Consider the following 15,784-nt stretch of genomic DNA (forward strand, 5'->3'; position numbering starts at 1 on the left):
AACGCAGCATAGGTGTGATCAGGGCCTGTGTGAGGTAAAAGGACACTTTGAAGCTCCGCCCCCTTTGCCAGGAGCAGCAGCTCATTTGCATTTAAAGGGACAGACATATTTTACATCTTGTGAAAAGGGCATTATACCACCCCTTTAAGACAGAAATGTCTTATTGCTGTTAACACAACTGTTGCAAATAAATATACATTTTATTTTTATATTAATGTGTGTGTGTGTGTGTGAGTGAAGGCCTATTTCTATCTGCTCTCAACTTTAAAACTTGCAACAACATGAAGATGATATGTGACATATGTGGCACATGTACATGATGGAGTTAAGTGCTCATGTTATTAACCCACGCTTTAACTTTCAGGGTTGTGACAAAGAGATACTGTGACGCTTGGTTTTGGGTTCCCTTTCGAGAGCGGTAACTTCTACATTGCGTCAGCTGATGCTGCGGGAACTGCTCTTTTCTCCACTTTTGTTGAAATCTTATAGGCTAACGGCAGCTTGGAACAGCTGGCCAATTGTTGCAAAGTATGCAAATACTGACAGGCTTGCGGGCATTATAAAATGCATGGTGCGACAATTGCGTCAGAATCTCTTTCTTCACGCTGTCATTGTTGAAATTGCACCTGAGGACTAGTTACCTTTTCTTCTTCGCATCCAATGGCTAACCTTTGCAGAATTTATGCGGGCCCCACACCTACGAGTACTACGCCACCTGCCTGGGCCCGGCCCCGGCCAACGTGGCCTTCTTGGACTCCACGTGCGTGCACTGCGTCAACCTGCCGGTGCGCACTTGACAACCAGGAAGGGTTTTTGCTCATACTATTACGGGGTCGAGGCCCACTGCCACCAGGGAGCCACTAGTGGGCCCTCCCCCACCCAGAAACGACGGTGACGACAAGGCCTGGGGTCATAGTCCTGTGCCGTCGCCACGTTCCACCGGTCCTTTTCGCAGACGCGCTGGACTCGACGTGAAATGCTTCAGACGAGTCAAAATACCAAAATTAATCATATTCCTAGGTATGTGCAGTCGGGCCGCCGCCAGGCTGCTTCGAGGAGGAGGACTCCGTTCTCCCACGACTTCCATGAGCACGTGGTTAAGTTGTGGCCTGCACCCCAATCGGCGCGTGTCCACGCTGCCACCCAGGCCATCTTCTCCCACGTGGACGAGGCGGAAGCCCACGGCTCTGTGTGCATGCCCCCCTTCGAGGAGCCCGTCGCCGTGCATCTGTGCCCGTCCTTTCATCTCTGGGCGCGGATCTCAGCTTGCAGTCCAAGCCGTGCAAGTTCAGGGCTCATCTGGCTGAAAAAAAGAAAGGCTCCAATCACTCCCTCCGGCCTCTTTGGTGATGCCGTGGAGTCTCTGTTTCTCTGAGGTGCAGAAGCGTGAGGACTATGAGTCACGAATGTTGCCCAGTCGTTCGTTCCAACCCAGCCCGGTCGTTCTCCGGATCATCCAAATGGAGGGGAGAGTTCTTTGGAGGCCCTGCCCCCAAAGCTGTGTTCTTCATCAAGTCACCTATGTTCCTACAGGCGACATTTGCAATGTTTGTGTGAATGGATATGTGACATATCCGGGTATGTTTAAGGGTAAGTAAGCGAATAACCTCAACTTTTGGTTCCAAAACGGAGGTATGGAATTACAGTGTTTGTGTGATAGAGATCATTAAATATACCATTAATATAAATCATATATAGCTGAATAGGAGTTTACAGACACCCATTAGGCATAATTGTCAGATATAATTCATTAGTAAATGGTCAGTTATGCGTTTAACCTTCAGCAAAAAACTCATTTGTATTTCTAATAAAATGTTTATTCAAAAAATATATTATTAATACAGGGGTCCAAGCTGCACCGAAGGTCTTGGATTTTGCAGGCTATATGAACCAAACATAATCTACTTGTTTTTGTGTAAACCTACACCAGAAAGTAGTTATGTCCATTTCAACAAATAGTCCAGGTAATATGTGCAAAATTTGAGGTGAAATGTTCACTTTTTCATAAAAGCATTAAACTTGGTACACTTGTACAGTTTGGTGCCCTGAACATTTTCAGAAATGGAGCCATCGCAAAAACGCCTCGTTGCGGCTCTCCGTTGCGGAGATCATATCTGCTGAACCAAACATGATAACATGTAAAATGTGATGTCTATGTGATGTCTATCCCTATGTTCTGATGGTCAAGGATTACAACAAAACCATATACAACATCATAAACTATTCAGGAGAATAGTTAATGGTTAATTCAGTGATGCGAGAAGCCTATGGCAGTATTTGAGAACCTAGGCTAGACTTTAAAATATCATGTTTGTTGCATGCATGTTGTGTAGAGTTTAAAATCTTAATACATTTGTTCATTAACCCTGACAATACAGTGACTGTAAAGAGTAGAATATTCAATATGACCTAGCAACATAGCTTAAAAAGAATGTGTCAAACACAAATATTTTTTGTTTTGGTTGAACCTATTCTTTACTGTCTCCTTCACAGTCTCCTCCACATTAACACAGCTGTGTGATGTTTAAGGACGCTTTTTTTTTTTTTTTTGCATTTGCATTTGCAATGCCCTCGGCAGCCTTTCTTGCAGCCACAACTTCAGAGTTCAAGGATGGACTGGCTTGTCTGTGAAAGAGTTGACCATAATGGTCTCCAATCGCTTGGGTCCATCTAACCCTGGTCTGTTGGAGATGGCATATTTGGTGCCACCTCAAGTGCTTGTCCCCAACAGTGTCCTCCTTGGTACACTGCTCTTTTGAGGTGCTGCACCAGTGCGTCCTTAGTTCCTCTTCCTTTCTTTATGAACAACTCAAGATGAGCTTGATCAATGTTGAGTTGGCTGCTGGTGTGATCGTAGAGGAGAATTGTGAAGCTCCACACTGTTGCCATGTCATCTGGATTCCAGGTATCCCATGCTGTTTTCCTGCCCCTGGTTGCAAATGCAGATACTGTGTCACAGCCAGTGAAGGTATCAAACACAGGATGGGCCTTTGACTTGTCAGGACCCAGAGACTTGGCAATCTCATGGGCAGGTATGTATGTATCACTCGCAAATTAATATTTTTGGTTGCAAATGCGACCCATCTAGTATTTGGACCTCACTGTCTGGGGCACTGTTTCGTGAGGCACCAGGGCTCCAGACGTCGACTAAAACGGTCGCATTTGCAACCAAAAATATTAATTTGCGAGTGATATTTTTGCTGAGATCTCCACTGGCAACAATATAAATTTACATGTTATGATTAAAAATTCCGTGCCTTTTATACCTGCATGTTCTGTGATGAGTAGCCCATCAAATCTTTTGTTGTGTTGACGAAAATAAAATGTGACAACACGCAGAAAAGTTACAGTGGAAAAAGACCTCACTCAGTTCGAGTGCCAAAATATGCACAGGGACAGTGAGGATCAGCTTTCCACGTCAGAAACGCATGTCAAAGGCTTTTTCAAAGCCCTCATCTCTATCAACAACGCTGACGGCTGTGCCAGCATGAGAAAGATAGAAAACAACGGAGACGTGTCAATGAATGAACATGCAAGTACTGTAAAAGTGCTTGAAGGCAGTGTCTATTTCGTGTACACAACGTGGATAAACTACAACAGGTAAATATGTCAGCTGTGTGGACGTGAAATAAGAAAGGGTTAATGCCCAACGAGTTGTCCTTGTCAGGTATTAATGGACGATGGCGAGGCGTGAACGCACGTCGGACGGTTGCCTCCGCCGAAGTCCATTAATACCTGACAATGGACACCTCGAAGGGCATTAACCCGCCTATACCATGGTCACTTGCCAAATAACACATTTTTAAAACATTAGTTTATATTTTAATTAGTTTTACAATCGAATTCTAAAGTTTTTACAAACAATAACTTGGTTTCCCTGGTTACGCCTGACAGTTTATTTACTAGGTGTCCTCTATCACTTTTTAATGGACACCCTGCAGCCAATCAGAATCGAGTATTCACCCAGACCATGGTATAATTGTTAACAATTCTCGTTTTTAAGTGATACTGATTTGGATTCTTATTCTCAATCGTTTAATCTTTGCTGTTTTCTGTTATTGCCTGAACTTCACGTTATTTGTAGCGCATCTCCTCATTTTGTTTTAGTCTCCTACAACAGGTTTACACGAATCAAAGGTCAAAAAACACTTTAATTTTCTCATAATATTCATTGCACATCCCCACATTTTTCAATGATTCCCAAATGACTCATCAGATTAATCAGTCTCTCTTAAATCCCTCGTTTCCATGAGCTTACTCTGCTCTGATTGGCCAGATAGCTCAGTCTGTGGTGATTGGTCTACTGCGTACCGTGTGTGACGGAAGCTATATGCCCATTGCCATACAGTAGCTGAATTATAGCTCTGTCCGGAGGCTTCCTAAAGCTCAGCGATTGTACACACTGTAAAGACCATAGAGATGACATCCATTTTACCATATAAGTCTGAGCGCAAGTCCGATGATGATACATTGGAGGAACGAGTTATTCAACCCGAACCTCCACTGCAAGGACAACTTGAGCAGGACGTTTCTCAGTGATACGCTGCTCAGTTATGGAACATTATGAGATGTTGCAGCTGTAATTCCTCACCATCAAAATTAACAAGTGTATGTCCATCAACAAACCCATGTTTATATTTCTAATTTATTGCAGTGCATATGCAGGAACAGTATCAATAACGGTGCCCAGCACTAATGTGAATCTTGCTCCATCTTTACTCAAAGGAGTAAGAACGACAGACAATCTGCATTAATAGACACAGTTTTAGGTAATTGTGATACCTAATCACAACTGATTAGCAGAAGCATTTCAGTAAGACAGTAATAACGTGAGTTAGCCTGTTAGCCAGAAACTTACACAATATAAAACACAAAACTACGTATTTTGAACATCCGGTAGAAAATATATACATCAATAATTATTCATACTTACAGGTTGTGATTCTGAAGAGCAAGCTGGTCCAAATAAACTTGGTACTGACCCATATTTCAAGAGCAAGCGTTTTGCAAATCCCGTGTCAAAATCAGTAAAGTGAAGTTTGAGGGCTGGTCAAGTTGTTTGTGGCCGGACAACATACAACATAGGTGGGAATTATGCAAATGTTTTTTTCTAGTGACATACTGTAGAACCGTAAAGCAGTAGGATTCGAAATACAAACAACTTTAGTCGGTTCAGAGTCGATTCTTTTTTTGGGGGAGACAACTTTATTTATCGTGCACTTTCGACTTTACAACTTTGCAGAATGTTTACATTCACAAACAGCTACACACTGCATGAAGGGGAGTATTTAAAAAACCATAATAGGGACACTTTAAAAAAAAAATCCCTTATAGGAGCCAATGGCCCCTTAATTGATTTTTTTTTTTTTTGTCTGGAGCCCTAGGCACTGCTTACACTGTTTTCTAGGCAACTTAACAGATCAGCCTTGTTTCCAGAGCGTAGTCCACCATGAGAGAGTGATGGAAGGTAGGCCTGATTTTCGTGTTTGAAGAAGTTTTCTAGGTTCCCATCACGGGTCTGACAGGTGATGTAGAGTGTGGAAAACAGTCATTTTTCAGTGAATTTTTCAAAGGGGTGGTGATGGGTTTCGTGCCCTGCATCTCTGTAACAGAGTTTGTACTGCTCTTGGCCCATCCTCTCTGCAACCCGAACAGCATCCACAACAGCTTGGTCTGCTAATTCTCTTGAGTCCAGCTTCAGAAGGTTGTTGTTGTCTTCTGTGAAGGGGTTCCCATTTCCTCAATCACGTCAACCAATTTTTGGCCTATTCATGAGAGTGTACAAAGATTCATTTATGACAGTGAACATCAGTTCCACATCTCCTGGACTAAAACACAAATGTACCATTTTGATCTGATATAGGCTATTTATTAAAAGGTGTGGTTGTAGTTTCACTTCTAAAAACATTAGTTTAAACAGTTTATGCAAATGCAAAGTTTTAAAGGTTAGAATGACACATCATACATAAAGTGGCGTAGTTATGGACTTTAGCTGCAAATAATGACACTTGAAATTGAAACCATGACTGTAGCTGAAGATTCAGAACGCGTGTGTCAGTGTGACATCACAGAGATTGAGCTTCATCTCGTCATAAGGGAAATAATTGGTACAACATCTAAAAAGCCCTGTCCTACACTATACATGTGACATTCAACAAAGAGTAACATGGTATTACCATGGGTTTTGGACTTGAGCCAGAATACCATGTAAAGATCATGGTGAAGTCCAGCATCATAATGAATATTTTATAAGACCAAAAACAAAGAGCTCTGGATGAAATCCAAATTTGCTTACAAACCAATGAAGGAAACAAATGTCTTCTAGTGTGTCAATGAAGCTGCCGTGTGCGCTTAAACCACTTCCCTGATATCATTAAATGCCAGTCTACCAACCATATCCTCAAACCTTGCCATGCAATATAGATTTGATTGCCCACAATGCACATGCTTTAATTCAATGCTTTTATTAATTTGAGGAGTGTTTCAGAGAAAATATTAAGAGATTGAATTTCAGAACAACATTTGTGATAAGATCAGAAAGAGTGAGTGTAGTACAAAGTAAATGTGGAGCAGGATGACCAATTATGATCTCACGTGTCCGAAACACAAATATAGTTCATTGAGGTTGAACAGGGTGCATCGTTCCAGCAACGGTTAGCTGTAGGGTGGAATAATGAAATCAGTTACTCTTGATCATTATAGCGGTAATCAGTGGTGTTCAATTTAAGGCAATTGGTGAAATCCAAATGGGTAATTTAATGTTACCGTATGATATGAAATTATAGGATTGCAAATTAGTTTAAAAAAAAAAAAAAAAAAAAGCGCACTCACAGGTCCAGTTGATCTCCAAACAGTTCTCAGGAACACCAGCATTGTTAGGTTCTCCAGAGCACCAGTTGGTATAGTCATACACAGTTCCATCACTCCAAAACCACTCTCCGTCCTAATAAGTGAAGAGAATGAATACAAAAAGTGCACTACTGTAGTCAGACTTAAGCCAATTAAGTTCAGCTTTGAAGTCAAACATCTTCATTAGAAACTTTGCCTTTGATTAAAGCAGAAATTTCAGTTTAGACAAACAAATAGGTTTCTATAGGGCACACAATTTAACTTACTTGTTCACCATCATGAGCACCAACCCAAGTTCTTGTGGAAGACGGCAACAGACTCAGCAGGAAATCATTCTCTGCTTGATCATGCACAGATGCGAGATTCGCACCAAAAGATTGACAGTTTCTCTGAAGAGACAGATTTGTCATTACAAAATCTAAACTTTTTAGCAGAAAGCATAAATGACTTTAAACAACATTTTAGTCACTTGCAAACAAAGAAACATTCCCACTTATATTAAGAGTATTTAATCTGTACTAATATTTAAATTAAAAATAAGCTTACAGAATCAAATATTTTTACATTGTACTACTAATTTATTTTTAAATGCAAGCAATTAATACAGCTGTAATTAGATCCAGGATAACTGTTGACCCGGTGTTAACCCACCCTTAAACCTAACCATACCATCAAACCTGTCCCTAACCTTACCCAAATCCCACCTCAATAGCAGCAAAAGTGTTTTATATTAACACAAATACATTGTACCAAACTATTTAGATGTAGTTAAAGACATCTAATAAAATAAAAAAAACTTTGTTGTATAATCAACCCGGTCACACTAAATGCGTCTCTATAGCCTACGACACATTGGGTTTATCGTGCAATTTATACGCCAAAATGAGTTTACGTGCATAAGATACGCATGGGTAGGTTTAGTAGTGGTGTAGGGTACGTGCATACGCATGGGTAGGATTAGTCGTATGGGGTGCGTGTGTATTACACGCAATAACGTGCGTATCAAATCATATGCACGTAAAATATCTTTTTCGCGTATAAATTGCACGATACACAATGCGTGCAATAGAAACGCATGTTCATGAGATCAGGCTGACACATTACCTCTGCTGTGGTCCATTGAACCGATTGAAAGAAGTACTTGTAGCACCGGAGACCAAAATCTTTCCATCCACGTGGACAGCTTCCTAAACCAAAAGTGTAGTACCTAACGTTTAGGATTTGGTAATATTTATAGCAAAAAAACATTGCTAACAAATATGTGTCCTTTGACACTGAAAATCCTTCATTAATCATACTAATATCAGTAAATTGAATCTTATTCGTTCCCAAAACGGATTTAAACTAGCAAGGGTTTTTACAATTAAATGTTTTGTTACCATCTGCATTCCCCATGGAGATCACAAAAAGCAGCAGAAGACTTCTCAGCATTGCCATAATGAACCAGAAATTAACCTAAAAATGAATAAGCAGGTAAAGTGATGTCTGCACTCAAAGCTGCACACTGTGGAATCTCAGTGTATTTTAAAGACAAAGCAAATGTTATTCAGTAGGTTTCTGTTCCAAAAACTCACCTTGCTTTTCAGACTGTTGTCTTCAGAATCTCAGAGGAAGTGTTTGTTAAGTTCCAGAAAGAGCCCTGTTTTTATTGCCTACTAATTGGGCCTCGTTTATCAATCTAACGTAGATCCGAGCGCAGAAATCATCTTAGACAGGGTTCAGGTGTGATTCATGAAACATTCCAATACAGCCAATCCCATCGTACGAATGATCGGACGTTGATAAATGTGGCGGCAGAAAACAATCGTCATTTGAATATCATGGCCCTAAAAATTCACGGTTTAGAAACCGTAACTTTCTCATTATCTTCACCTGGGATGTTCCCATGACAACGCAGCACGGTGTCCATCAGCTGTTCTTAAAGGGGTGGTTGATTATGATTTCAATTTTTTAACTTTAGTTAGTGTGTAATGTTGCTGTTTGAGCATAAACAACATCTGCAAAGTTACAACGCTCAAAGTAAAAAAGCAAAGGGAGATATTTTCTTTTAAAGAAATTGCTTTTTAAGGATTCCTCCAGGGTTAGTGACATCACAAACCCTAAAATGTACATGCGATTTATAGATTATCATGACAGAATATGCTAATGACTAGAAGATAACTACACATAAGCTACATAAATTCATCAACTAACCATTCAGAAATGTCCTGTTGCATTCTACATGTTGTTACTTCTTCTTGAGACTCTCCATCATTGTCTGACACCGGTTTGAACATAAAAGGCTAAAAGTTTTTAAAATTTTCAGTGCATGTCTGTGGCCCCGATCACACCTGACGCGTTTGCAGTGAGAGGCGCCTTTTTACAATTGGTTTCCTATGGTAGCCTTTTATGTTTTCGAACCTGCCAATCACGCTAGGTGTGATCAGGGCCTGTGTGAGGTAAAAGGACACTTTGAAGCTCCGCCCCCTTTGCCAGGAGCAGCAGCTCATTTGCATTTAAAGGGACAGACATATTTTACATCTTGTGAAAAGGGCATTATACCACCCCTTTAAGACAGAAATGTCTTATTGCTGTTAACACAACTGTTGCAAATAAATATACATTTTATTTTTATATATAAAAAAGTTTTTCAAATGTGCATTATATATATATATATGTGTGTGCCCAGCCCGACAACGCCTGCAATTTTTTCAGCCCGAACCCGACCCGACCCGAGACCAACATCAATCACTTTTAAGCTCTCTCTGACGCGCGCGCTCTTTGCGCTCTCTCTCTCTCTGACGCGCACTCTCTGATGTGCGCTGTCTCTGCTACACACGCAAACACAAACACGTCACACGCTACTAAGAGGTAAACTTTTATTATAGGCCTGAAACAAACTGTCCATTACACAGAAGCATAAACATGAAGGGAGAATAATGCTACGGGATCAAACCGCAAAAATAAGTAAATAAACGGCCTACCTTTCTTTGCTTTTCAGTAACTGAACTGAAGAACAATGTTCAAAACAATGTCCAAAAATAACTCTTCGCCAACTGGCTAATGTTAAATAAAATTAATAAAATAAATAAAAATCCGTTGAACTGTGTGTGTAGGGTAGGCTGCTACATATGGTGGTCATCATTCAGTTTATTCACGAGTGCTGTGAAGAAAAAGAACAGCATCCACTGTTGAAGGCTTCAGAGATGTCCTCCTCTCCTCCAGCGTCCTCCCTGCTGTGCTGAAAACGCGTTCGCTGCTACTGCTGCTTGCAGGTATGCTCAACACATGACGGGCGAGTCTTGACAACAAAGGAATGGTCTTCGCGTGTTGACTTCACCAACCCAGCAAATCTCGATCGTCATATTCCTCCTTGTCCTTGCTAGGCTTAAGGTTGAGGTATATGTGGATCTCATCCTCAACAGCTGTGTCATCACCCCCCTTGGCGACATTCTCCCACTCCAATTCAAAGTCTGACAGGGCTCTCTTTTTTGCTGCAGGTGGCGGAGTATCTGACGTCACCTCTGTAGCTGGCGGCTCCTCCTCAGTCGCATTTCCACCGGTTGCTCGATAGTTTGCAATCCAATTCTTTGCATCTCGCAGGATAGCATTTCTCTCAGTTTCACAAAACATCCGCAGCTGGTTGTATTTTGGCCACAGGAATATTGCCAGTTTATGGAGTGACTGAATCTGGACTTTCCTACCAATCCATTCCAAGTGGCGCGCGCGAATTGTAGCTTGATAAGGCATGTCAGTGCTTACTGGCTGGCAATGACGCTTCAGCTTCTCGTGCCACAACACAACAAGGCTCAAAGTTGGATATTGATTACCTTCCAACTCCCGCTGGGCTTCGTAGAAGGGGTGGAGAAAACCGACCAGAAAATCCAGAACATCTGGGGACACATCAGCCATTCTTTGGACCTCTCCACGACTCTCCAGCTTTTCATGTAGTTCAGCATACACGTCTTTCATAGACTTGAGCGTGAGAAATACAGTGCTGTAACGTGTTTCACCCATCTGCAGAACGGTCTTGGATAACTGGCTTGCCAGACCGCTTTGTTTTATGAAGCGGACTACTTTCTTAACAGCCAGCAACGTTCCACCAACCTCTGGGACTGTTACTGACAGCTCATTGATGTCCAAGGCATGTCGGAGGACCGTGTTGTAGATGTGGTCCTGACAGTCCAAGCGCCGGTAAGGTCATAATGCAGCAACAATATTCGAACCTTGGTCTGTTACCCACACCACCTTACTCATTACAGAGGGATCAAACTTGAGAACTGACACAAGCTGCTTCTGCAATTCCTTGCGGATATTTTCAGCTGTTTTAGCATCATCGTGAGGGAACATGGCAGTGGTGAGTACATTACTCTTCAACTTGAAATCTCACGTTATGAAGTGACATGTGATCGCCATGTAACTGACCTTGCGATAATCATCAGTCCACATGTCTGTAGTCATCCCAACATTAACTGAACACATCACCTCTTTTATCTCAGCAACAATCACTTCTCTTTTTGTTGTTGCCTTTTCCTGGCATCTGCGAGAGATAGTCGTGGGGTCAGGCAGCAACTTTTCTGCAGACAGGCGACCATAGGCTGCTCCGACGTTTATTAGTTCCTGGGCTAACTTTATAAATCCCCCACAAGCCACCGTTTGTGTTACCGGTCTCAAACAGGGAAGGATGAGATATAGTAACTGTATAAAATGATGAGAAACACACATTAGTGTCTGCAGCGTTCTGGTGCTTTCTTTTAATGACTTTGCCCTTTTTTTTTTAACCTTTTCAGGTAACAGGTAAGTATAACTCATTCAGAACAGGTCATGCATACATAATTCAACTCACAGCATTTAAATGTATGTCCATTGAGTCAGCTAATGTAATATATTTGACCATTTCTCTTCTATATTAGACTTTTAAGCAACTTCAATAAACATCTGGATACCACTTTACATGTGTTTTGTCTTGTACCATCACACTGTGTTTCCACTCAACACTTTCAAGTTTTGCTTTATCTATTTTATATATATATTGAAGTTCTGAACAAAGAGAATTAGAATACATTCTATGAAACAAACAGAATAACTTCGATGGAATAACCAATCATTAATGATTAACAGTCTCACTTTATGTAAATATGTTTTTGTACACTTACTAGTGTACGTTTTTAAAGAAAACATAATTTTGAATTTCCCTTTTCCACATAAACAAAATGGTGTGACTAACTCAATATAGCACATTATACAGCTCAACCTGGAAAATCTATCAAGATTACACAGGAAATATAGTTGTTGTTGTATAATTGCTTCAATTCTCTTACTTACACATCACATTTTCTACGAGCATCGTGAATTTGGACTGTTTACTCAGCTGGAGATTGCATCGACGGAATCACACATAAAATAATCATCTGAACACTCACAATCAGTTAAACTGAACAAACAGAGTCTAAAAGCATTTATGAATGTCTCAGGTATCATTACTGGTCGATATTGATCCATACAAACATTTTACAAACCTGTATAAAATGATGAGAAACACACATTAGTGTCTGCAGCGTTCTGGCGCTTTCTTTTAATGACTTTGCCCTTTGACCAGAACGTCATTTCTCATCGCTCTAGTGCAATGCGCCACCTACAGGCCTATTTCAGAATAAACTTAAATCTACATAACATCAGAATAACTTTTTTAGACTCTTGTGAAAACTTAACTGAAGAAATAGAGAAAAAAATAATAATTTTGGGGTACCTATTTTAACTCAATACTCTTATCTTTCACTGTAATATTTTCAGTCCGTCACATTTGGAATGGCCGTATGTCTTCGCAGCAGAAATCCACACACTTATCAATAATTTGGGATCTGGCATTAGTTGGCACTGGCTTTGAAAAGAACTCTGACATTGATAACTATCTGCTTGTGCTAGCAGAGTTACTAGCTGCAGCGCAGCCGCGCTCGACATGCCGTTGTAGATGTGATGTCCCAGTTTTTTTGCTGTCATATGAAAGTATATGATTGCAGATTCTGCACTGCACATTACCAATTGGTTTATTCTCTCTCGTCATAATCAAATCGAAATTTTTCCAAAATGCAGCTTTTCCCGAGGTATTCTGAACTTTTATCAATTCCCCACGATCCAACCTCTCCTTGATGCCCTGCATGGTCAACTGTCAGTGTCTCCTGTTTAATGCACGTGAGTGACGCGCGTTGCGCGTGCGTGTAATGTATGCGTGTTGCGTTTGTGTTACTTTCTTAGGCGATGTATAATATTTATAATATAATCAATATAACAATATTTCATACACACTTTGTGACATGTGCTCTGCTGCACGTTAATTATATGCACGAAGAGGAGAGAAGCTAAAATAAGCCCGAGTCCGACCCGAGCCCGATCTGTAAAAAAAAAAAAAGGGCTTAACCCGACTGGGCTTGCAGGGCTCTACTTTGGAGGCCCTGCCCCCAAACGCTGTGTTCTTCATCAAGTCACCTATGTTCCTGCAGGCGACATTTGCAATGTTTGTGTGAATGGATATGTGACATATCCGGGTATGTTTAAGGGTAAGTAAGCGAATAACCTCAACTTTTGGTTCCAAAATGGAGGTTTGGAATTACAGTGTTTGTGTGATAGAGATCATTAAAGATACCATTAATATAAATCATATATATATAGCTGAATAGGAGTTTATGAGTTATGACTAGGCTGCTATATGAATAAACACAGACACCCATTAGGCATAATTGTCAGATATTAATTCATTAGTAAATGGTCAGTTATGCGTTTAACCTTCAGCAAAAAACTCATTTGTATTTCTAATAAAATGTTTATTTAAAAAATATATTATTAATACAGGGGTCCAAGCTGCACCGAAGGTCTTGGATTTTGCAGGCTATATGAACCAACCATAATCTACTTGTTTTTGTGTAAGTGTCACAGGTCGGGGTGGAGCGCCAGCGGGCCGCCCACCCCTCCGCTTGCGTGCCGCCCCTGAGGAGCTGACCGTGGACACGAAGGAGACGGACACAGAATTCAAAATAAATGTTCTTTATTAAATAAATAAGTTTCTTAAAAGTCTCTTCAGCATTCTCTTCTTTTGGAGGGCAGGTTCTTCACTGGACTCAGAGAGTGGAGGAAACGCATAACTCACAGCATTAGCAGGCTCTTCACTAGCCTCAGACAGAGAGTGGAGAATACGTATAACTCACAGCATTAGCAGGCTCTTCACTAGCATTAGCAGGCCCTTCCAGCATTAGCAGGCTCTTCACTAGCCTCAGACAGAGAGTGGAGAATACGTATAACTCACAGCATTAGCAGGCTCTTCACTAGCATTAGCAGGCCCTTCCAGCATTAGCAGGCTCTTCACTAGCCTCAGACAGAGAGTGGAGAATACGTATAACTCACAGCATTAGCAGGCTCTTCACTAGCATTAGCATGCCCTTCCAGCATTAGCAGGCTCTTCACTAGCCTCAGACAGAGAGAGGAGAATACGTATAACTCACAGCATTAGCAGGCTCTTCACTAGCATTAGCAGGCCCTTCCAGCATTAGCAGGCTCTTCACTAGCCTCAGACAGAGAGTGGAGAATACGTATAACTCACAGCATTAGCAGGCTCTTCACTAGCATTAGCAGGCCCTTCCAGCATTAGCAGGCTCTTCACTAGCCTCAGACAGAGAGAGGAGAATACGTATAACTCACAGCATTAGCAGGCTCTTCACTAGCATTAGCAGGCCCTTCCAGCATTAGCAGGCTCTTCACTAGCCTCAGACAGAGAGTGGAGAATACGTATAACTCACAGCATTAGCAGGCTCTTCACTAGCATTAGCAGGCCCTTCCAGCATTAGCAGGCTCTTCCAGCATTAGCAGGCTCTTCACTGGACTCAGGCAGAGAGAGGGAAGGATACGGGTAACTCACAGCATTAGCAGGTTCTTCACTGGACTCAGGCAGAGAGAGGGATGGATACGGGTAACTCACAGCGTTAGCAGGTTCTTCGCTGGACCCAGGCAGAGAGAAGGATGGATACGGGTAACTCACAGCGTTAGCAGGTTCTTCGCTGGACCCAGGCAGAGAGAGGAATGGACAGCTGTGACTGCGAGTGAACAGCAGAAATAATTCCCACACTCACATTTCCACCACACACTGTAAGGTTTCACTCGTGCTCATTTCCACAATAAAACTGCAATTCAGCAGACTCACAGTGTAACCAAGGCTTCCGCCCGCAATCCAGCCGAAGTTTTCTCTGTCTCTCTCGTCTGTCTCTCTCGTCTGTCTCTCTCGTCTGTCTCTCTCGTCTGTCTCTCTCGCGGCCGCGGCCGCTCACGTGCTGCGTGCCTCACATCTCGAACTGTGCTCGACCTCTCGTGCCTCGTACTCCCTGCCTTTTATCCTCCCCCAATGGCAACGCGCTTCACAGTGCACAGCTGGCGGCAATCTCGGCTAACCATCCCGTTCACAGGGATCCCGCACCCGCCCGGAACTAAGCCGGTGTTCTCTTATTTTGGGTCCAGCGGGAAGCAAAACCCGGCGGACATTAGATCCGCCTTGACTCGTCCTAGAATTTTCGTCACCCCGTGACATAAGCCTACACCAGAAAGTAGTTATGTCCATTTCAACAAATAGTCCAGGTAATATGTGCAAAATTTGAGGTGAAATGTTCACTTTTTCATAAAAGCATTAAACTTGGTACACTTGTACAGTTTGGTGCCCTGAACATTTTCAGAAATGGAGCCAAAAACGCCTCGTTGCGGCTCTCCGTTGCGGAGATCATATCTGCTGAACCAAACATGATAACATGTAAAATGTGATGTCTATCCCTATGTTCTGATGGTCAAGGATTACAACGAAACCATATACAACATCATAAACTATTCAGGAGAATAGTTAATGGTTAATTCAGTGACACGAGAAGCCAATCGCAGTATTTGAGAACCTAGGCTAGACTTTAAAATATCATGTTTGTTG

General features: G+C 41.8%; 1 protein-coding gene across 1 annotated transcript; it reads right to left on the reverse strand.

Annotated features, from left to right (window-relative positions):
* Positions 1-6,477: 6,477 nt before the first annotated feature.
* LOC307149778 (ladderlectin-like) lies at positions 6,478-8,263 on the reverse strand. Its single transcript, XM_079856347.1, has 5 exons — positions 8,229-8,263; positions 7,954-8,036; positions 7,116-7,238; positions 6,832-6,943; positions 6,478-6,658 (listed from the first exon to the last, which is right to left on the reverse strand). Exons 1-5 carry the CDS (start codon positions 8,242-8,244, stop codon positions 6,591-6,593), a joined length of 402 nt encoding a protein of 133 aa, XP_079712473.1. The 5' UTR covers positions 8,245-8,263; the 3' UTR covers positions 6,478-6,590.
* Positions 8,264-15,784: the final 7,521 nt, after the last annotated feature.

Source organism: Squalius cephalus (assembly GCF_949319135.1).
Source record: "Squalius cephalus genome assembly, chromosome: 21".
Classification (NCBI taxonomy): domain Eukaryota; kingdom Metazoa; phylum Chordata; class Actinopteri; order Cypriniformes; family Leuciscidae; genus Squalius; species Squalius cephalus.

Coding starts and splice junctions, on each gene's coding strand:
- LOC307149778 (XM_079856347.1), bottom strand. Junction 6,944..7,115: donor GTGCTCATGATGGTGAACAA/GTAAGTTAAATT, acceptor TTCACTTATTAG/GACGGAGAGTGGTTTTGGAG. Junction 6,659..6,831: donor TTTGGAGATCAACTGGACCT/GTGAGTGCGCTT, acceptor TCCACCCTACAG/CTAACCGTTGCTGGAACGAT.